This window comes from Balaenoptera ricei, chromosome 19 (assembly GCF_028023285.1).
Source record: "Balaenoptera ricei isolate mBalRic1 chromosome 19, mBalRic1.hap2, whole genome shotgun sequence".
NCBI classification, from domain to species: Eukaryota; Metazoa; Chordata; class Mammalia; order Artiodactyla; family Balaenopteridae; genus Balaenoptera; species Balaenoptera ricei.
The window spans coordinates 44,140,966-44,163,829 of NC_082657.1; the positions used below are offsets into that span (position 1 = coordinate 44,140,966).

General features: G+C 41.0%; 3 protein-coding genes across 3 annotated transcripts in view; 2 read left to right on the forward strand and 1 right to left on the reverse strand.

Annotated features, from left to right (window-relative positions):
- On the forward strand, window positions 1-20,336 carry CMTM2 (CKLF like MARVEL transmembrane domain containing 2). The gene is made up of 4 exons (XM_059906125.1): window positions 1-411; window positions 552-710; window positions 19,436-19,537; window positions 20,022-20,336. Exons 1-4 carry the CDS (start codon window positions 184-186, stop codon window positions 20,274-20,276), a joined length of 744 nt encoding a protein of 247 aa, XP_059762108.1. The 5' UTR covers window positions 1-183; the 3' UTR covers window positions 20,277-20,336.
- The window catches only part of CMTM4 (CKLF like MARVEL transmembrane domain containing 4), a 108,978-nt gene continuing 88,499 nt past the window's right edge, over window positions 2,386-22,864 (reverse strand). Inside the window, exon 6 of the transcript XR_009499226.1 lies at window positions 2,386-2,418. The gene's annotated coding sequence lies outside the window, so the exon portion shown is untranslated. The remainder of the gene's footprint in view (window positions 2,419-22,864) is intronic.
- Window positions 7,231-7,512, forward strand: LOC132353559 (HIG1 domain family member 1A, mitochondrial-like). Its single transcript, XM_059904838.1, has one exon. It carries the CDS (start codon window positions 7,231-7,233, stop codon window positions 7,510-7,512), a length of 282 nt encoding a protein of 93 aa, XP_059760821.1.

Consider the following 22,864-nt stretch of genomic DNA (forward strand, 5'->3'; position numbering starts at 1 on the left):
GCGGCGGAGACTAGGCGCGCGCCGAGAGGGCGCCAAGCGCTGGCCTTCGCTCCTCCTTCCCGGCCGTTGGCTGAGCGCGGCCTCTAAGCAGGTCGGTGGGCATCCGGCTCGCTCAAAGGCCAGGCCTGGCCGGAGACAGCAAAAATTGGGCAGGCCGTGAGAAGCTGAGAACTCCACGGCAAGATGGCTGACAAAGGCAAAAACAGCAAACCCGGGGCCGCAGCAGCGCCGGGGGCGGCCCCTCCTCCGGGCGACAAGTCTCAGGAAAAGACAGAGGAGAAGAAAAAGTCTGAGCAGCCCAAGGATGAAGTGGGAACGAGGAAGGGGTGTCGCCGTTACAAGTGGGAATTCAAGGACAGCAATAGAGAGTTCTGGGTTATGGGGTACGCTGAGGTCAAGCTCATTAGTTTGGTAAGTGGGCCCATATCCCTGGGCAGGGCGTGGGGGGTGGGGAGTGCCCAAAGACGGGAAGGGGGAGAAGGAGCGGGCTCCTCGAGGCCTCCTCTGGCCCCAGCCCTCTGCCGTGGCTCAAAGGGCATGTCTCCCGGCAGGGCTGCCTAATAGGTTCGCTGATAATGTTCACGGGGACCACTGTGCACCCCCTCCTGACACTCATCATCACCATGGAGTTGTCCATCTTCACCTTCTTCATCATTATCTACACCTTCGCCATCCAGAGATACATGCCCTTCATCCTGTGGCCCATTTCTGTAAGTGAAGGGCGGTGGGGAGTGCCTGAGCCTGGTATGCGTTCACGCGTGTATCTTGGCACCTGGAAAGTGACTGAACAGAGAGATACGCCTCATCTCCCTTATTTGTGCTCCGGGCATGGGCTCAGACCTTCCAGTGGGGCCAGAGCAGCGGCAGCTGAAGTTCGGTAGAAAAGGCTTCCAGAAAGCCCAGCTTGGGGGTGGAGGGCCTCTTTCCTACCTGGTGGTCAAAGGAAGGAGTCTTTGCCTTCCTGAGGCTTTGCTCTCCTTGGGAGCAGGGGAGGTGTAGCAACCAGTGGTTCCTTCCAACCCCTGTGCCAGCTCACACCTGACTGGAAAGACCACTCTGAAGGTACCCCATCCCCAGAATTCAAAGAAAAAAATCAGTAATATAAAATGAGAATCAAAAAAAAAAAAAATCACATCTAAAGCAGCCTCAGATCTCCAGTGACTATCCCTGCAAGGGATATTAAGCCCAGAAGGATGTTCAGCCCAAAGCAGTCATCCACTGGAATGGGACTGAGCTGGGCAAGTTACCAACCACTCCCAGACTCTGTTTCCTCATCTGTAACATGAAGACAGTAATAATCTTGTGTGAGATTGTTCCTTAGGAGTAAAAGTAAAGCCCTTGATGCTGTGCCTGAAGACTCATGGACTTGAATCCCTGCCCATTACCTCTATAATCACAAAGCTTACCTACCTAACTCCGGACTAACCCAAGGTCCCTTGTTTATTGCACATTCACAGCATGTCTCCAGAGCCCTATGTTCACTGTTTCATTCACTTTATACATGAAATGGGTTCAGAATGGCCAAGTAACTTGCCCCCAGGTAACTCAGGTAGTAAGTGGCAGAAAAAGGATTCAAACCCAGCTTTATCAGTAGAGTCTTGAGTCCCTAACTACACTCTGTCCTGCCTACTTATTAAAAGTTATTAGGGTCCAGGGATCCACAGGTCTCAGTGGGGTAGATGAGGACTTCCAGTATCAGGAGAAAGGAAAAGAGGGCCATATAAGACTCTTGGGAAACGGATACGCAGAGGACAAAGTAAAGAGATAGGCAGAGGACAGATTCCCAGCCAAGGTGCTTGAGAAGATACGTTTAGTTCCAGCAAGATGAAAAATCATTGAACCCTGAAAATCCTCCTGCTGCACTTTCCTAAAACTACTAGAGGAAATGTAAACACTATTGCTTTAACTGAATGGCTGAGCTGGCAAAAAAAAGAAGGGGAAACACAGAGGTGCTAGAAATGGAAAACAGGAGCAGTGACAAATCAGCTGCTTCAATGTGGGTGGAAATGACCCACGAGATATTATCCCAGGAACCTAGAATATGGATTCTCATATACTCTCAAGTTAGGAGATGAGGCCTTGGTCCCAAGCAAAGTGGGGATTTAGAACTGAGAATCCTGCATAAGGCCAGTACCCTGCAAAGACTGCACCCTAAGGGAAAAGACAGAGAAGATACCTTTCACCCACACAGAGGAACAAGAAAGCATGTTCATCTCTGCCCGAGTTTTGAGTGGGGAAAAGCAAAAAAGACCACCTTGAGAAATACAAACCTTAAGCCTACACTTTGTACAGATTTGGTTTAAGTTTTTCCTACCTTCAGCCTAGAAACCTTCATGCAGCTTAGAAAATGTAGTGCCTGGGAACTGGCATAAAAATCGATCCCAATTTGATGGTATTCTGAAGAAATCCATGGGACTCCTGAAAAACAAATGCAAAATCATAATCAAAGCATAAAGAGATTCTCACAGGACAGATATGGGTGGGGGGGTGGGGGGGGTACAAAAATGAACTCACAGTTCAAAACTACAAAACACCTGATTTTTAAATCCCCATGACTAAGAATCAAGAACCAGCAAAAATAAGAAATGGGAGGATTAGAACCCTGAGAATATGAGATAATAAAAGAGCTGTCAGAAAATAATTTAAAAATACACTTAAATTATAAAGACATAAATAAAAGCCCTAAGAAAAGAATAAGACATTATTAGGATGGAATAGACAGATTTTTTTTAAAGTACAAGATATAATGTCTAGAATTGAACATATAGTTACTGAAATAAAAATGTCAATAAATGGGTTAAAAAGCATATCAGACAAAAGCTGGGGAAGTAATGAGCTGAAGGATGTGGGGAAATTACCCAGATTATAGTACTGACAGATAAAGAGAGAAAATATGAAAGAGAGAAGTTGAAACATAGAATATGGAATGAGAAAGTTCATCATAAGCCTAATAGGAGTTCCAGAAGAAGACACTCAAGAGAATAGAGAAGAAATATTCAAAGTGATAGTGACTGAGAACCCGCCAGATTTAATAAGAGTGACATCACTAAAAATGGCAGAGTGGGGACTCCAAATCTCTGTCCTTCCACTAAAGCAATGATTAGGTTCTCAAAAACTGTCAGAATCGACTTTTTCAGAACTCTGGAATCTAATTCAAAACAAAACAAAACAGGAGAATGCTCAATGAAGAAAGAGGCTGTTGAATTTTGGTAAGAGAATGTTGTAGCATTTTACTTAACCTGCCTGCCATCCCTTAATCCCCAGCTTGTCAGTGGTCATGAAGACAGCCCACATTCCTGGCCACATTCCTTGCTGGTGGCAGAGGGAACAATAAAAATCTTGTTCCCAAAGAATTAGAGTTGTGTGCTTGACCTGTCTGGTGGCTCCCTGAGGGAATAGCCAGGGACTTGCCTTTGTTTCACCTGCCTCAGAGTTTTCTCAGGGCTGAAGCAGTCTCCTAGATAGCATTTGTTAAAGCATTTAAAGGCATATATACTAATCATAGCCACCCGGGGCAAGGTTTCCCAAGCAGTAGACAGACCAGAAGTTTGGGAAGGAGATGCATGGGAGAATAAGAGCTTTGAAAAGCTCCCACCTATACCAGGGAATCTAGAAGGACTGCACATGCCCAGAGCTGGACACATGCCCAGAAAAAAAACCTAAGCTTTCACCTTTGGTTGACCTTTAGGCCCTACACAAGCAGCAAGTAAAAACTAAGAGCTCTAAACATCCTGGAGAGGTGTTGAAGGAGTGCCCCAACACAAAGGCAATCTGCAAAGACTTGTTTGTTTCCAGATATTTAAGGAAATCTCCATCAAATCACTACCTGACCATTATGCTAGTGAAAAACAAAGACTTCAGTGGCCACACAAGAGAAAGAATAGTCTTTCAAAACATAGTTTAGGAAAAATCATTAAACATACAAATGACTTTAACTCACAACAAGCAGCAACAACAAACTCTGGGGAGGAGAGGCAATATGATTTCCAGAGTAACTATATTATAATATTTAAAACGTACAGTTTTCAAAGAATTATAAGGCACACAAAGAAAGAAGTATGGCCCATTCACAGGAAAAAAATATTAATAGAGACTGTCCTTGAGGAAGCCCAGATATTAGACTTACTAGGCAAAGACTTTAAATCAACTGTCTTTAAAATGCTCAAAGAACTAAAGGAAACCAGGAGAACAATTCATGAACAAATATAGAATGTCAGTAAAGAGAAGTTTAAAAAGAAACCAAATAGAAATTCTGGAGCTGAAAAGTAATATAACTGAAGTGAAAAATTCACTAGAGTTGTTTAACAGCAGATTTGAACAGGCAGAAGAATGAATCAGTGAACCTGAAGAAGGTCAATTGAGATTATTCAGTCTGAGGAACAGAAAGAAAAAAGAATGAAGGAAAAAAATGAACAGAGCCTAAGAGACCCATGGGACACCATCAAGCATACTAACATAGGCAGAGTCCCAAAAGGAGAAGAGAGAGAGAAAGGAACAGAAAGAATATTCAAAGAAATAATGGCCAAAAAACTTTCCAAATCTGGTAAAAGCTAGGAGTCTACACATCCAAAAAATACCAAGTAGAATAAACTCAAAGTGATCCACACTGAGACACATTATAATAACTGTCCAAAGACAAAGACAAGGAGAAAGTCTTGAAAGTTGTAAGAGAGAAGCAACTTATCTTGTACAAGGGACCCTTGATAAGATTAACAGCCAATTTCTCATCAGACACCATGGAGGCCTGAGGGAGTGGAATGATGTACTTAAAGTCCTTAAAGGAAAAAAAAAACTGTCCACCAAGAAGTCTCTTTTAAATTTGCTATCTGTTATAAGTTGAATTATGTACCCCCCAAATATGTTGATGTCCTAACTCCCAGTATCTGTGAATATGACCTTATTTGGAAATAAGCTCTTTGTAGATGGTCAAGTAAAGATGAGGTTATCAGTGTGGACCCTAATCCAATATGACTAGTGTCTTTATTTTTAATTTTTTAAAAATATTTATTTTATTCGGTTGCTCTGGGTCTTAGTTGCGGCAGCCAGGCTCCTTAGTTGTGGCTTGTGGGCTCCTTAGTTGTGGCATGCATGTGGGATCTAGTTCCCTGACCAGGGATCGAACCCAGGCCCCTTGCACTGGGAGCACGAAGTCTTAACCACTGCACCACCAGAGAAGTCCCAACTAGTGTCTTTATAAAAAGGAGGAATTTGGACACAGAGACAGATATATACAGAGGGAAGACAATGTGAAGAGACACAGGAAGGCAAGACAAGCCAAGGAATGCCTCAAGCTACAAGAAGCTAGAAGAGAAGCCCAAAACAGATCATTACCTAGCACCTTTAGATGAAGCAGGGCCCTGCCAACACCTTGATTTCAGACTTCTGGCCTCCATAACTGAGAGACAATAAACTTACGTTGTTCTAAGCCACCCAGGTGGTGGTACTCTGTTATGGCAACCCCAAGAAATGTATACAATATCCTTCAAACTTGAAATTATCCTTCAAAAATTACCATTCAAAAATGAAGGAGAAATTAAGATATTCCCATGTAAACAAAAGTTGATGGAATTTGTTGCTAGTACACCTGCCCTACAAGAAATGCTTCAGGTTAAAACGAGAGGACACTAGACAATAACTTGAAGCCATAAAAGAAAGAAAGAACACCAGTAAAGGTAACTAAAATAGGTAAATATAGAAGCCAGTATTCTTGTGTTTTTGGTTTGTAACTCTTCTTTCTTTTCTGATATGATTTGAAAGACAAATGCATAAAACAATCATTTAAATCTATCTTAATGGACCACAATGTATAAAGATATAATTTGTAACAATAATAATGAGTTTTTGTGTACTGTTGAAGCTCAGCTGGTATCAATGCAAATGAGATTGTTACATATTTAAGATACCAATTATAACCCCAAGGTAACCACTAAGAAATTAACTAAAATATATAGAGAGAAAGGAAATAAGGGAATAAAATTGGTATATTACAAAATATTAAACACAAAAGAAGGCAGTAACAGAGACATTGAGGAACAAAGAGATATGACATATAGAGAATACACAGCAAAATGACAGAAATAAGTCCTTATCAGTAACTACTTTAAATGTACATGGATTAAATTCTCCAATTAAAAGGTAAAGATTATCAGAATGGATTTAAAAAAAACATGATCCTACTGTATGAGGATCACAAGAGAGTTACTTTAGATCCGAAGATACAAATAGGTTGAAAGTGAAAATGGAAAAAGATACTCCATGCAAACAGTAACCAAAAAAAGAACTGAGGTGGCCATATCAATATTAGATTTAATGAAAGGCATGAATTCTCAAAGAGGGACCAAGAAGAATAAGTAAAAATAAAGCCACACCTAGACATGTCATAGAGGCACAGCTGATCATTAGAGACAAAGGAAAACAAAATCAAACCAAAAGAAAAGACAATTTACCTTAAAAAAGAAAGCTCAAACTATTAGACTAACTTCATATTTTTCAACAGCAAAGAAAGTGGCCAGAAAACAATGGAATAATTTCTTTAAAGGGCTGAGGTGGAAAGAGTAAAAGACACAATTAGACAAAGAAAAAAAAATTTTCCTTTCACCGACCCTCACTGAAGGAACTACTAAAAGACTTCAGGAAGAAGGAAATTAAACCCAAAAGAAATGTTTGCAGTGTAAAAAAGGAGCAGTAAATAAAGAACCTAGTAAGCTTGTGGATTGACTTAAATAAACATTAAGACAGAGGTTGCTTGGTTTTTAAAAATATATTAATAGCTTAATTGGGGGGAGAGAACACTAAAACAAGGTGGAACTAAAGCAGTAGCAACACGATAACATGTAAGACCACAGTGGTGGTATATGATAAGAAATAAAAGTCCTTTATTGGGAGTGGTGGTAGGGGGATTTGGTAATAATATTAACATTAATATATTAAAACCGAATACTATTTTACTAAAGAACAGAATTCCAGCATATACATAACATCAAACCTGTTGAGGGGAAAGGGTGAAAAGAGAATAAAGAGAAATGACTCAATAGAAGGTTAAAAAGGGAAAAATAAAAAGGAATGTTTGTTATATGTTAAATAGAAAAAAAATTAAATCGTAGACATAAATCCAAATGTATCATAAATGACAGCAAATATAAATGGACTATATTCTTCACTTAAAAGACAAAGAAGGAGAAGCTGGTTGGAGCCTGTGACGCCTTGTTGTCTGAAGACTCTTCAGTCACTATGTCAAGCGACACAGATGTTTCTCTTTCTTCATATGATGAAGATCAGGGATCTAAACTTATCCGAAAAGCTAGAGAGGCACCATTTGTCCCCATTGGAATGGCAGGTTTTGCAGCAATCGTTGCATATGGATTATATAAATTGAAGAGCAGGGGCAATACTAAAATGTCTGTTCACCTGATCCACATGCGCATGGCAGCCCAAGGCTTTGTTGCAGTACCAATGACTTTTGGTATGGGCTATTCCATGTATCGAGAATTCTGGGCAAAACCTAAACCTTAGAAGAGGAGACGCTGTCTTGGTGTTGTTGGTGGTGCTTGCTTTAATTAGACATCTCATATTGAGGTTATATGTTTATGTTGAAAATAAATTCTGTGGGTCGGACAATAACATGGTAATTTGAATATTGGCTTCCTTTCTTGCAGGCTTGATTTGCCTGGTGACCAAGTTACTGGTGACTAGTTCACTAGCTAGGTCATTCAGGGGAGTCAGATTAGCACAAAAACATGTCACTTTTAAATGCACTTGACAGTGGTACAATGCCCACCTTCTGATAAAATTAGTTGTAAAGAGGACAACATGCCAGTCCTGAAAATGCTCCCAGTTGCTGCAGAATATCATATGCTTTTGATGTAATGTAGGAAGCCTATTTACCCCAGTTAATTTAACTCTTTCTGACTGCCTTGTGAACTGAGTACTGTTTTTAAGGGCTGGATGGCTTTTGAAGAACTCTTTCAGAACAGTGCACAGGATACAACATTTTAAACCTCCCAGCAACTATGTGTGTGTTTTTAAACCAAACCTAAAGAGCTGGTAACAGAGCTGCTTTGAAGTAGTATCTATTTCAGAATCATAGTTGTAAACATGAGAATAACTTAACTGTAGATCCCCGTTTGCTCTTCTGTAATTGCAGAATTATATTTTGCTGCTGTTATATTAGAATAAATTTTAAATGGCATTTTGAAATAGAAATGTATATTTTAAGTGCTAATGCAAAGGTAAATGAAAAATACTTTTTAAATGTGTGCAGTCTTGTTTATTTTCTCTGAAAGAATCATAAATGTTAAACAAAATAAATTGCCTATAATGGAAGTGATTTATGAGCAAGCTGGTTTGGTCAGCCATTATACAAACTTCAGTATACTACAGAATGCTTTGTCGTACTTGTGAAATTCTCTTGTCTAACCTGAATTTACATTCCATGGTGATAACATGGTAAATGTAGTGTTATTAAAGTAAGTGAACACATCAAAAAAAATTTTTTTAAATAAATAGAAGACAAAGGAGGACTTCCCTGGTGGTCCAGTGGTAAAGAATCTGCCTTACGATGCGGGGGACACGGGTTCGATCCCTGGTCAGGGAACTAGGATCCCACAACTACTGAGCCTGCACGCCACAACTACTGAGCTTGTGCACCTCAACTAGAGAGCCCACATGCCACAATCTACAGAGCCCACACTACCTGGAGCCTGCGCGCCACAACTAGAGAAAGAGAAAACCTGCACACCACAACTAGAGAGAAGCCCATGCACAAGGGGCCTGCGCACCGCAGTAAAAGATCCCACGTGCCTCAACGAAGATCCCGCGTGCCGCAACTAAGACCTGATGCAGCCAAAAATAAATTAAATTAAATTAAAAATAATAATAAAATAAAATGAAAGACAAAAGGACTTTAAAAATAGATTTTTAAAATCCAGCAATGTACTAAACTACAAGGCATGTGGAGAAAGGTTATAAGAGATGGAAAAAATAAGATAAAAATACTAACTAAAAGAAAGCCAGCATAACTTTATCACCAGATTAAACAAATTTTATGTTTTAAAAAATAAGTATATAAAGAGTGTCACTACATATAGCAATTCTAAACTTGTATGTACCGAACAATATAGCCCCCCCCCAATATAAAAGACAAACATGGACTTAATTTTAAAGAAGAATTGACAAGTAGGAACCATATTGGGAGATTTTAACATGTCTCCCTCAGTAATTGATAGCTTGATCCACTGACATACATAGAACATATAGAACCCTACACCCCAGAGTAACAGGCTAGGTATTCTTTTCAAGCACACCTGGAACAATCATAAAAATTATCTTCAATGAGACCACAAAGCAAAAATAAACAAATAACAAGGAACTAATATAATACCACATTCTCTAACTTCAATGCAACACAATTAGAAATAAATCAGTAAAATTTAAATCTTTACATATTTAGGAGGAAATCTAATGTTTTCCCACACACATATGGGGATTTAGTTATATATAGTATTAGCAAATACTATCTGTAGAATGCAGCTAAACAATTCAAATTTAAATCCATATACTGAGAAAAGAAAAATGAAAATTAACAATTCATATGTCTATCTCAAGAAGGTACCAAAACAGAGGGCAGACAGCAGAAGCAAGTAGAACTACAATCCTGCAGCCTGTAGAACAAAAACCACATTCAGAGAAAGATAGACAAGATGGAAAGGCAGAGGGCTATGTACCAGATGAAGGAACAAGATAAAACCCCAGAAAAACAACTAAATGAAGTGGAGATAGGCAACCTTCCAGAAAAAGAATTCAGAATAATGATAGTGAAGATGATCCAGGACCTCGGAAAAAGAATGGAGGCAAAGATCGAGAAGATGCAAGAAATGTTTAACAAAGACCTAAAAGAATTAAAGAACAAACACACAGAGATGAACAATACAATAACTGAAATGAAAAATACACTAGAAGGAACCAATAGCAGAATAACTGAGGCAGAAGAACGGATAAGTGACCTGGAAGACAGAATGGTGGAATTCACTGCTGCAGAACAGAATAAAGAAAAAAGAATGAAAAGAAATGAAGACAGCCTAAGAGACCTCTGGGACAACATTAAACACAACAACATTCACATTATAGGGGTCCCAGAAGGAGAAGAGAGAAAGGACCCGAGAAAATATTTGAAGAGATTACAGTCGAAAACTTCCCTAACATGGGAAAGGAAATAGCCACCCAAGTCCAGGAAGCGCAGAGGGTCCCATACAGGATAAACCCAAGGAGAAACATGCCGAGACATATAGTAATCAAATTGGAAAAAATTAAAGACAAAGAAAAATTACTGAAAGCAGCAAGGGAAAAACGACAAATAATGTACAAGGGAACTCGCATAAGGTTAACAGCTGATTTCTCAGCAGAAACTCTACAAGCCAGAAGGGAGTGGCATCACATATTTAAAGTGATGAAAGGGAAGAACCTACAACCAAGATTACTTTATACCTGTCAAGGATCTCATTCAGATTCGATGGAGAAATCAAAAGCTTTACAGACAAGCAAAAGCTAAAAGAATTCAGCACCATCAAACCAGCTCTACACCAAATGCTAAAGGAACTTCTCTAAGTGGGAAACACAAGAGAAGAAAAGGACCTTCAAAAACAAACCCAAGGGGCTTCCCTGGTGGCGCAGTGGTTGAGAATCCGCCTGCCAATGCAGGGGACACGGGTTCGGGCCCTGGTCTGGGAAGATCCCACATGCCGCGGAGCGGCTAGGCCCGTGAGCCACAATTACTGAGCCTGCGCGTCTGGAGCCTGTGCTCTGCAACGGGAGAGGCCGTGATAGTGAGAGTCCCGCGCACCGCGATGAAGAGTGGCCCCCACTTGCCGCAACTGGAGAAAGCCCTCGCACGGAAACGAAGACCCAACACAGCCATAAATAAATTAAATAAATAAATAAATAAATAAATAAATAAATAATTTAAAAAAAAAAACCCAAAACAATTAAGAAAATGGTCATAGGAACATACATATCAATAATTACCTTAAACATGAATGGATTAAATGCTCCAACCAAAAGACAGAGGCTTGCTTAATGGATACAAAAACAAGACTCATATATATGCTGTCTACAAGAGAGCCACTTCAGACCTAGGGACACATACAGACTGAAAGTGAGGGGATGGAAAAAGATGTTCCATGCAAATGGAAATCAAAAGAAAGCTGGAGTAGCAATACTCATATCAGATAAAATAGACTTTAAAATAAAGAATGTTACAAGAGACAAGGAAGGACACTACATAATGATCAAGGGATCAATCCAAGAAGACGCTATTACAATTATAAATATATATGCACCCAACATAGGAGCACCTCAATACATAAGGCAACTTCTACAGCTATAAAAGAATAAATCGACAGTAACACAATATTAGTGGGGGACTTTAACACCTCACTTAAACCAATGGACAGGCCATCCAAACAGGAAATTAGTAAGGAAACACAAGCTTTAAATGACACAATAGACCAGATAGATTTAATTGACATTTATAGGACATTCCATGCAAAAACAGCAGATTACACTTTCTTCTCAAGTGCGCACGGAACACTCTCCAGGATAGATCACATCTTGGGTCACAAATCAAGCTTCAGTAAATTTAAGAAAATTGAAATATCAAGCATCTTTTCTGACCACAGTGCTATGAGATTAGAAATCAATTACAGGGAAAAAAACGTAAAAAACACAAACACATGGAGGCTAAACAATACATTACTAAATAACAAAGAGATCACTGAAGAAATCAAAGAGGAAATCAAAAAATACCTAGAGGCAAATGACAATGAAAATACGACGATCCAAAACCTATGGGATTCAGCAAAAGTAGTTCTAAGAGGAAAGTTTATAGCAATACAATCCCACCTCAAGAAACAACAAGCATTTCAAATAAACAATCTAACCGTACACCTAAAGGAACTAGAGAAAGAAGAACAAACAAAACCCAAAGTTACTAGAAGGAAAGAAATCATAAAGATCAGAGCAGAAATAAATGAAATAGAAACAAAGAAAACAATAGCAGAGATCAATAAAACTAAAAGCTGGTTCTTTGAGAAGATAAACAAAATTGATAAACCATTAGCCAGACTCATCAAGAAAAGAGGGAGAGGACTCAAATCAATAAAATTGGAAATGAAAAAGGAGAAGTTACAACAGACACCACAGAAATACAAAGCATCCTAAGAGACTACTACAAGCAACGCTATGCCAATAAAATGGACAACCTGAAAGAAATGGACAAATTCTTAGAAAGGTATAACCTTCCAAGACTGAACCAGGAAGAAATAGAAAATATGAACAGACCAATCACAAGTAATGAAACTGAAACTGTGATTAAAAATCTTCCAACAAACAAAAGTCCAGGACCAGATGGCTCCACAGGTGAATTCTATCATTTAGAGAAGTGCTAACACCCATCCTTCTCAAACTTTTCCAAAAAATTGCAGAGGAAGGAACACCCCCAAACTCATTCTATGAGGCCACCATCACCCTGATACCAAAACCAGACAAAGATACTACAAAAAAAGAAAATTACAGACCAATATCACTGATGAATATAGATGCAAAAATCCTCAACAAAATACAAACATAATCCAACAACACATTAAAAGGATCATACATCATGATCAAGTGGGATTTATCCCAGAGATGCAAGGGTTCTTCGATATATGCAAATCAATCAGTGTGATACACCATATTGACAAATTGAAGAAGAAAAACCATATGATCATCTCAATAGATGCAGAAAAAGCTTTTGACAAAATTCAACACCCATTTATGATAAAAACTCTCCAGAAAATGGGCATAGAGGGAACCTACCTCAACATAATAAAGGCTATATATGACAAACCCACAGCAAACATCATTCTCAGTGGTGAAAAACTGAAAGCATTTTCTCTAAGATCAGGAACAAGACAAGGATGTCCACTCTCACCACTATTATTCAACATAGTTTTGGAAGTCCTAGCCACGGCAATCAGAGACGGAAAAGAAATAAAAGGAATACAAATTGGAAAAGAAGAAGTAAAACTGTCACTGTTTGCAGATGACATGATACTATACATAGAGAATCCTAAAGATGCCAGCAGAAAACTACTAGAGCTAATCAATGAATTTGGTAAAGTTGCAGGATACAAAATTAATGCACAGAAATCTCTTGCATTCCTATACACTAATGATGAAATATCTGAAAAAGAAATTAAGGAAACACTCCCATTTACCATTGCAGCAAAAAGAATCAAATACCTAGGAATAAACCTACCTATGGAGACAATTCAATAACAAAAAAACAAACAACCCAATAAAAAAATAAAAAAAATGGGCAGAAGACCTAAATAGACATTTCTCCAAAGAAGACATACAGATGGCCAAGAAGCACATGAAAAGCTGCTCAGCATCACTAATTATTAGAGAAATGCAAATCAAAACTACAGTGCGGTATCACCTCACACCAGTTAGAATAGAATGGCCATCATCAGAAAATCTACAAACAACAAATGCTGGAGAGGGTGTGGAGAAAAGAGAACCCTCTTGCACTGTTGGTGGGAATGTAAATTGATACAGCCACTATGGAGGTTCCTTAAAAAACTAAAAATAGAATTACTATATGACCTAGCAATCCCACTACTGGGCATATACCCAGAGAAAACAATAATTCAAAAAGACACATGCACCCCAAAGTTCATTGCAGAACTATTTACAACAGCCAGGACATGGAAGCAACCTAAATGCCCATTGACAGACGAATGGATAAAGAAGATGTGGTACATATATACAATGGAACATTACTCAGCCAATTTATTACAGCGAAATTGGGTCACTTGTAGAGATGTGGATGGATCTAGAGACTGTCATACAGAGTGAAGTAAGTCAGAAAGAGAAAAACAAATACAGTATGCTAACACATATATATGGAATCTAAGAAAAAAAAAAAAGGTCATGAAGAACCTAGTGGCAAGACGGGAATAAAGACACAGACCTACTAGAGAATGGACTTGAGGATATAGGGATGGGGAAGGGTAAGATATGACAAAAAGAGAGAGTGGCATGGACATATATACACTACCAAACGTAAAATAGATAGCTAGTGGGAAGCAACCGCATAGCACAGGGAGATCAGCTCTGTGCTTTGTGACCACCTAGAGGTGTGGGATAGGGAGGGCGGGAGGGAGGGAGATGCAAGAGGGAAGAGATATGGGAACATATGTATATGTATAACTGATTCACTTTGTTATAAAGCAGAAACTAACACATCATTGTAAAGCAAATATACTCCAATAAAGATGTTAAAAAAAAAAAAGAGAAAAACAAATATCGTATATTAACGCATATATGTGGAACCTAGAAAAATGGTACAGATGAACTGGTTTGCAGGGCAGAAATAGAGACACAGATGTAGAGAACAAATGTATGGACACCAAGGGGGGAAAGTGGCGGGGTGGGGGGTTGGGGTGGTGATGGTGGTGGGATGAACTGGGAGATTGGGATTGACATACATACACTAATATGTATAAAATGGATAACTAATAAGAACCTGCTGTATAAAAAAATAAATAAAATTCGAAAATAAAGGAGGTACCAAAACAAAACAAAACAAAAAGAGGAATTAAGAAGGCAATGTCAAAGAGTTAAAATTAATAAAATAGGAAACAAAGATTCATAGTGATGACTAATAAAACCAAAATCTAATTCTTTGAAAAGACTAATAAAGTAGATAAACCATAAGAAAAAAAGAAAACAAAGAAAAATATTAGTATAAAGAAGAGGTTTTAAAGATCACAGGGAAAATATGAACTTTTATGCCAACAAATTATAATACGAATAATTTCCCAGAAAAACATATGATGTACAAAAATTGACTCAAGGGCTTCCGTGGTGGTGCAGTGGTTGAGAATCTGCCTGCCAACGCAGGGGACACGGGTTCGAGCCCTGGTCTGGGAAGATCCCACATGCCGCAGAGCAACTAGGCCCGTGAGCCACAATTACTGAGCCTGCGCGTCTGGAGCCTGTGCTCCGCAACAAGAGAGGCCGCGATAATGAGAGGCCCGCACACCGCGATGGAGTGGCCCCCACTTGCCACAACTAGAGAAAGCCCTTGCACAGAAACGAAGACCCAACACAGCCATAAATAAATAAATAAATAAATAAACCCAAAGTTTAAAAAAAAAAAAAATTTGACTCAAAAAGAAATAGAAAAACAGGGTATAAAATAATTCATCCATGTTTTCATCTGGCACTTGTTTCATTTTTTACATTTAAATCTTTTGATTTATTTGGAGTCATTTTGGTATATGGTGTGAACCACGGCTCCAGCTTTGTATCCTGATGGCTCTCCAGCTGTTCCACCTTATCACTCAGTTTATTCATTTATTGGATAGTACAACTTTCCCCCACTGATTTGAAATGGCATTTTTGTTAAATGCTAATATCCCAAATGTGGGACTTCCTTGGCAGTCCAGTGGTTAAGAATCCATGCTTCCACTGCAGGGGGCACCGGTTCGATCCCTGATTGGAGAACTAAAATCCCCCGTGCCGCGTCGTGCGGCCAAAAAAAAATAAAAGAATAAAATCCCATATGCAGTTCATTTCTAGATTCATATTCAGTTCCACTTGTCTGTCCCTTTTTTCTCTTAAAAAAAAGGGGGGGGGGGCTTCCGTGGTGGCGCAGTGGTTGAGAGTCCGCCTGCCGATGCAGGGGACACGGGTTCGAGCCCTGGTCTGGGAGGATCCCACATGCTGCGGAGCAACTGGGCCCGTGAGCCACAATTACTGAGCCTGCGCGTCTGAAGCCTGTGCCCCGCAACAAGAGAGGCCGCGATAGTGAGAGGCCCACGCACCGCAATGAGGAGTGGCCCCCGCTTGCCGCAACTAGAGAAAGCCCTCACGCAGAAACGAAGACCCAACACAGCTAGGAATAAATAAATAAATAATTTTTTTAAAAAAAAGGGGGGGTTATAATATGTTGTACCATCTGGTAAAGCTTTGATCTTAAAACCAGACATGATAAGGAAAGTAAACTATAGGCCTATATTATTTGAATACAACCATAAAAATTCTCAATAAAATACTAGCAAACTAAATCAAGCAATATATAAGCAAGCAATGCATCAGGATCAAGCAGGGCATCTGCCAGGAATGTAAAGGTGGTTTCGTCTCAAAATTCTGTTAATGTAATTCACCATCTTTTATTTAAAGGAGAAAACCATTTAATCATCTCATAAGCTGCAGGAAAACTATTTAGTAATATTCAATACTAATTTTTGGAAGACTCTTGGCAAACTAGGAAAAAAGGGAACCTCCTTAATAACAGAAAACTACCCAAACCTAAAATGAACATTGCATTTCATGGTAAAATGTTAGAAGCGTTTCCTTAGAGATGCCTATTATCCCCACTTCTATTTGACATTGTGCTAAAGATCTTAGTACAATGTGACAAGAAAAACAAAGGGTATATGGATTGGGAAGGAGAAAAAAACTAGCATTACTCACTGATAATATGATTCTCTACACAGAAAATCCAAGAATCTACAGTCAAATTACTAGAACTGATTGAGTTCCACAAGGTTACAAAAAACAAAAATAGTGTTTCTGAATACCAGCAACAAATAATGAGAAAATGTGGCTTTTCAAATAAACCATTTAAAACAGCAACAGAAACTACAGGTGTCTGAGAATACACCCGTTCAAAGATTGTAAAACTTTACATAGAGATTATGACATTTTGTTAATGGACATAAAAGAAAAATCTAAGTAAGAGAAGAAATATACCACATTCACAGGTGTGAAGAGCTACTATCATAAAGATGTCAATTTCATTCCAAAGCAATCTCCACATTAAATGAAATTTTATAACAGAGGTTGTTTGTGGAACTCTGCAAGGTGATTCTAAAATTCTTATGGAAGAATGAAAAGAATTATAAGGATGGACTCACCCAACGAGATATTGGAATTACTCTAAAGCTTTGGTACTAGCTCAGGGGTTGACAAAGACTAATGGAATTGTAATGGACTGAATGTTTGTGTACCCCAAAAATTCATATGCTGAAATCCTAATCCCCAGTGTGGCTATACTTGCATATGGGGCCTCCAGAGTGGTAATTAAGATTAAATGAGATCCTAAGGGTCTGATAGGATTAATGTCCCTATAAAAAAAGACAACAGAGACCTCCCTCCCCCTTCCTCTCCCCTATCCCTCCCCGCACCTTGCCCACCATGGAAAGGCCATATGAGAAAATGGTGAGAAGGCAGCCAGGCAAACCAGGAAGAGAGTCCTCACCAGAAACTGAATTTGCTGGCACCTTGATCATGGACTTCTGGCTTCCAGAACTGTGGGAAAATAAATGTCTGTTGTTTAAGCCACCCTGTCTGTGGCATTTTGTTATGGCAGCCTGAGCAGACTAATATAGGAATAAAAAAGAGAACCCAGAAATAGACCTACATACATATGGCAACTTGGCATATGACAGAGGTGGCATAACACAGCTGAATGGAGTATTTAATAAATGTTCTTGGGACCATGAGAAAGAGAGAGAAAGAGAAACTATGCATACCATTAAAATTAAAACTTTACAACAGAAGACATCATAAACAAAATTTTTTAAACAAGCCAATAGAAAAATGGGGTAAGGGATATGAATAGGCAGAAAACCCAACTGCCTAAAACATGTTTTTAAAAATGCTTCATTAGTAACCAGCGATCAGGAAATTAAAACAATAATGAGGTACCATTTCGACTCACCAGATGGGCAAAAATAAATGAGCGTGGTAATCCTGGGCTGTGGCAAGGACATGGGAAACAGGAGCCCCTATACGTTTGCGGGCATGAGTGGACACTAGCACAAGCCCTTTAGAGAGAAACTTGGCAATACCTCAACAAGGAAAAGATGTGCGTGGGAGGCACAGACAAGAGTGTTCACTGCAGGCACAGTCGGCAATAATAATTTCCTAAAAGGGAGAAACACCCTAATGTCTCCAGTTTGGTTTATTCATACATCAGCTAAAATTAATGAATTCAATCTCATTAATCTCAATCTCATATATTTCTCAAGATGGGTAAATCTCAAAAACTTTATTAAGTTTAAAAAGCACGTGCTATAAGATATATCTTTTTATTTAAATTTTTGAAACACAAAATAGTATATATTGTTTATGAAAATATAATATGGAGGAAAATGCTACTCGGCACTTGGGAAGACTACCCATAGGCTTGGAACACATGCAGAAGGCAGGTAAAGGGATGGAATGGTGAGACTGTAGCTCATTCCACAAAGTTTTTTTGTTTATGGTTTGTTTTTGTTTTTGTTTTTGTTTTGAGAGCCCTGAGGCAAATATTGCAAGACATTAACATCTGTTTAATCTCAGTGGGTCACGGGGGGTGGAGGTGGGAGTGGGGATGGGATGTTCTATTATTTTCTGTATGTTTGAAGTTTATTAAAATCCAAAACGTTGAAGAGGAAAAGAAAAGGCCTGAGACAAAGTGGCCAGGGAAGTACAACCCCCAGAAAATGGCATCAGAGAAATCAAGGGGAAAGATGGGCGTCACCCAGCACTGCAGGGTCAGCTGCTGCCCATGGGATTAAGAGGATGCGCAAGCTCTGGGCCAGCATCACCGCAGGAGTGATGGGAGACGAAGCCGGCTTGCCGTGGCCATGGTTTGGCCAACTTTGAGTTAAGTTTGGCTGTGCCGGGGAGTGACAGTGGGTGGTACTTGAGGGGAAGGCAGCATGGGAGGCAGCCCTTTTGCCCAGTCTGGGAACATCCGGACCTTATCAGTACAGGGTAAGGGAAACAAATATGGAGCAAGGGCAGGACTGTGGCCGCAAGGGACGGGAAGGAGGGTGGATGATGGAGGAAGTGATATGGCCTTGCAAAGGTGGGGGCGGGGGGGAGGGGGTTGGTGTCTAAGCAGTAAGGTGGGGGAAGGGGTGAGCAGGGGGAGACGAGGCAGCTGCCAGGCTCCCAATGAAGGACCAGAGTCCAACAGAACCTCCTGCCAGCAACACAGCGCACTCTGGATTCAGAAAGAGGAGCTGGCCTTCAGAGAAGAAAGATGTTGTGAGGTGGTACCCAAGCGGGACATCAATTAGTTGGAGAGTCGTGCATTTATTTAAGTGGGCACTGGAAGGGGGGAAAACATAGCCACCAAATGTGTGATTTCACAGACGGCATGGTAGCCGAGGTAGCCCATAAAGGCAGTTAAGCATCCTGGATTTTGTGTCTCAACTCAAAGAGTCCAGCTGGTAGGCCACTGGTATGTCCACCTAGCCCAGTAAATATTCATCTTCCTATATATTTTTTTTAAATCAGGCAGAAGTTTGAAAACCATTCCCTTTGGAGGAAGCTAGGCCAGGTCTGGTGTTGACGGGGCCTCGGCTCTAAGGCTGACTCATCTCTCCCATGCTTTCAGGACCTTCTCAACGACCTGTTCTCCAGTACTTTCCTCGTCGGGGCCGCCGTCTTTGCCGTGAAAACTCGGCAAACCATGCCAATGCACTACATTTATGGTGTGGTGAGTCTTTCGTGTTGGGCTGTTTATTTGTTCAGAAATCACCTCATTTGGAGAATGGTTATCTCCCCCTAAGGAAAAGGGTCTCTTTTCACAAAATCTTGGGATCCAAGCAAAGTTTAAAGGTAAAGTGGGTCAACGTTTCCGGGGGAGAAGCCATTGAAGGGAGATGATGTCCAGGGAGCCCACCCAGCTAAGAGCTTCCCCCTAGAAGCTTGCCTGCCGGCCCCAGAGCGAAGGGCCCCGCCCAGGCGGGGTCCAAAGAGAGAAAGAAAATGTGGTGAGGTGACCCGGCTGCAGGGCTGGGGACCAGAATCGGGGAGCTGAGGCCAGGGGAGGGGCAAACCCAAAGTCTCTCTGGGGTCTGGCAGTTTGAGGGGTCAAGGGGAGGGGTTAAACAGCACCTAGGGACAATCAGAAGCCGGGAAGGAACTGTGACAGCTTTGGAAGGAAAAGCACAAGTAACGAGGATTCTTTTGTTTCCCAGATCCTCATCGGTGTGGCTGCACTTTTTGCTTTAATAGATGTTTGTCTTCAAAAGAAACACTTCAAAGGCAAGAAGGTCAAAAGGCATGTGCTGATTCCTCCAGGAAAGGATAAACAGGGCGAAAAGCCAAAGGAAGGAGAAAAACCAGGGGAAGCAGGCAAGGGGAGGGCAGGGGTACCGCCACCGCCCCCACCGCCACCGCCGCCGCCGCCGCCGCCGCCGCCGCCGCCGCCTGCCAAGGGCGGCAAGAAGTGAGGCCGAGGCGCCCGGGGTCGGAAGTGGCCGTGTATCTTACCGCAAAACATGTTTCCACTGTCTAACTTGTCTTTTCTCTAGAATGGTCTTCTTTTCCATTTCAACAACTCTACCTTTGCTTGGAAAAGAAATTTCTCCTTAAATGGATTTTAAAAGCTTAAAGTTGACGTAAACGTTATTTTGTTCATTCAACAAGAGTAGCCGAAGGTTTTGGCACAGAGGGCGAGGCTGGAGCGGGGCCTCTGGAGGTGCTCAGGGCACGGAGGGTTTGGGGGACCAGAGCGTGGGTGATACCAGCTGTCAACACCGACCAGCCAAAGGGGCCAAAGGAAAACGAGAGACTGGAAAAGAAAAGGCTGCATTGTGTTCACATTGACATTTTCATGTTACATTTCTATACATTTCAAGAACAGGGAAAAACAGACATATCACTCTGCAGGGTCTCTGCACAGAGAGGAAATAGAAAGCAAGAGGCGTTGGCACAAAACAGTTAGAAACCTCTGGAGGTGGTCTTGCTCTCCTGGTGTCAAAATGTCAGGAAATCCAGACCAAGCGAAAAATAAGATTTTCAAGGTCAACATAAAAGGAACCTGATTTTTTAGTACTTGCAAACATAACTAAGCACAAGTGCCTGGAAGGAGACGAAGATGGCAGAGGAGGAGGACGCTGAGCTCACCTCCCCCTAGGAATACATCAAACCTACATCTACAGGTGGAGCAATTCTCACTGAAAACAAGTTGGACACTGGCAAAAAGACTCTTACACAACCAAAGCTGTAAAGATAGAACCATACAGAGTTGGGTAGAAGGGAAGAGAAGCGATCAGGTTGGGACCTATACCCCTGGGAGGGGACACAGAAGAGGAGGGGGATTACACAGGCTCAGAGATCCTCCCTGGGGAGTGAGCAGTTCAAACCACATATGGGAACACCCCACCCCTGGGCTCTGACACCAGGAGTCTCCTTAGCTGGTCTGAAAACTACTGAGACTAACAGGAAGGGTGTAAGAAACCTAGACTCGGCTCGTGAAGAGCACACATATGCTTCCTTACTCCCGAGAGCAAGACAGAGGAAGCAGATTGAAATTGCCCAGAGCTCTAGCCAGTTTCCCACAACTGCCCCTGCGTGTGCCCCAGTCCACGACGAGTGCCTGCTCCAGCCTCTCTTGCTTCAGCACTCCTCCCCTCTGGGGTGAAGGTGTCAATACTGGGATGGAGGAGAGTGTGCACTTAGAGGGAACCTGAACCTCAGGGCTTCTGCTCTAGTACCTTCGGACCCTCCCCGACCCCGCATAGGGCGGTGTCAGCCACTGAGCAGAGGAGAAGCACTGGCTCACACCAGGCTCTGGCTCTAGCCCCTTCATCTCCAGCCCCACCTCCGACCTCCCAGCCCCATCTCCAGCAGTGTGTGACAGCTGCCAGCACACCCCGCGGAAAGACGTGACCCATGCTCATTTCAAACCCCACTTTCCCACCAAAGCCACTGGGCACACGTAGTCGGCATAGGGACGCTCCCACACAAGGACACCCCTTCAAGACCAGAATAGGTAACTGTTTCACCTAATTTCATAGAGAGAAAGTTAAGCAAAATGAGAGACAGAGGAATTTGTTTCAAATGAAAGAATAAGAAAAAAAAAGCCTGCAGTATAGCACAGGAAACTCTACTCAATACTCTGTAATGGCCTATATGGGAAAAGAATCTAAAAAAGAAAAAAAAGTGGATATATGTATCTGTATAACTGATTCACTTTGCTGTACACCTGAAACTAACACAACATTGTAAATCAACTATACTCCAAAAAAAATTTTTAAACTGAAAAAAACAACTAATGAAACAGGGATAATTTACCAGTTAAAGAGTTCAAAGCATTTGTAACAAGAATGCTAACTGAATCAGGGAAAAGAACACAGTGAGAATTTTAACAAGGAACTAGAAAATATAAAAAAGAACCAGTCAGGGACTTCCCTGGTGGTCCAGTGGGAAAGAATCCGCCTTCCAATGCAGGGGACACGGGTTTGATCCCTGGTTGGGTAACTAAGATCCTACATGCCATGGGGCAACTAAGCCCGTGTCCCACAACTACTGAGCTCGCACACCTCAATAAGAGAGCCAGCGTGCTGCAGACTACAGAGCCCACGTGCCCTGGAGCCCATGCACCACAACTGGAGAGAGAAAACCCACACACCACAACTAGAGAGAAGTCTGAGCACTGCAACAGAGACGGCGCACCACAGCAAAAGATCCCTCATGCCTCAATGAAGATCCCTCATGCCGCAACTAAGACCTGACACAGCCAAGAAAACAAATAAATAAATAAGTATAAAAAATAAAAAAAAAAAAGAACCAGTCAGAGCTGAAGAATAAAATAACTGAAATGAAAAACACACTAGAAGGCATTAACAGCAGACTAGGTGATACAGAAGAACACATAAGTGATCTGGAAGGTAGAAAAATGGAAATCAGTCAGAACAGCAAAAAGAAAATTTTTTAAAGATGAGAATAGTTTAAGGGAACTCTGGGACAAGATCAAGCGTACTAACATTCACAGGAGGAAAAGAGAGAGGGAAAAGGGTAAAAAAAATTTTTGATG

What these genes read in the sequence shown, in the direction of transcription:
- LOC132353559 (XM_059904838.1), top strand. Translation starts at nt 7,231, where the DNA reads ATGTCAAGCGACACAGATGTTTCTCTTTCTTCATATGATGAAGATCAG.
- CMTM2 (XM_059906125.1), top strand. Translation starts at nt 184, where the DNA reads ATGGCTGACAAAGGCAAAAACAGCAAACCCGGGGCCGCAGCAGCGCCG. An exon ending in AGGTCAAGCTCATTAGTTTG is followed by an intron (nt 412 to 551) that starts GTAAGTGGGCCC and finishes GTCTCCCGGCAG; the next exon opens with GGCTGCCTAATAGGTTCGCT. An exon ending in TCATCCTGTGGCCCATTTCT is followed by an intron (nt 711 to 19,435) that starts GTAAGTGAAGGG and finishes CCATGCTTTCAG; the next exon opens with GACCTTCTCAACGACCTGTT.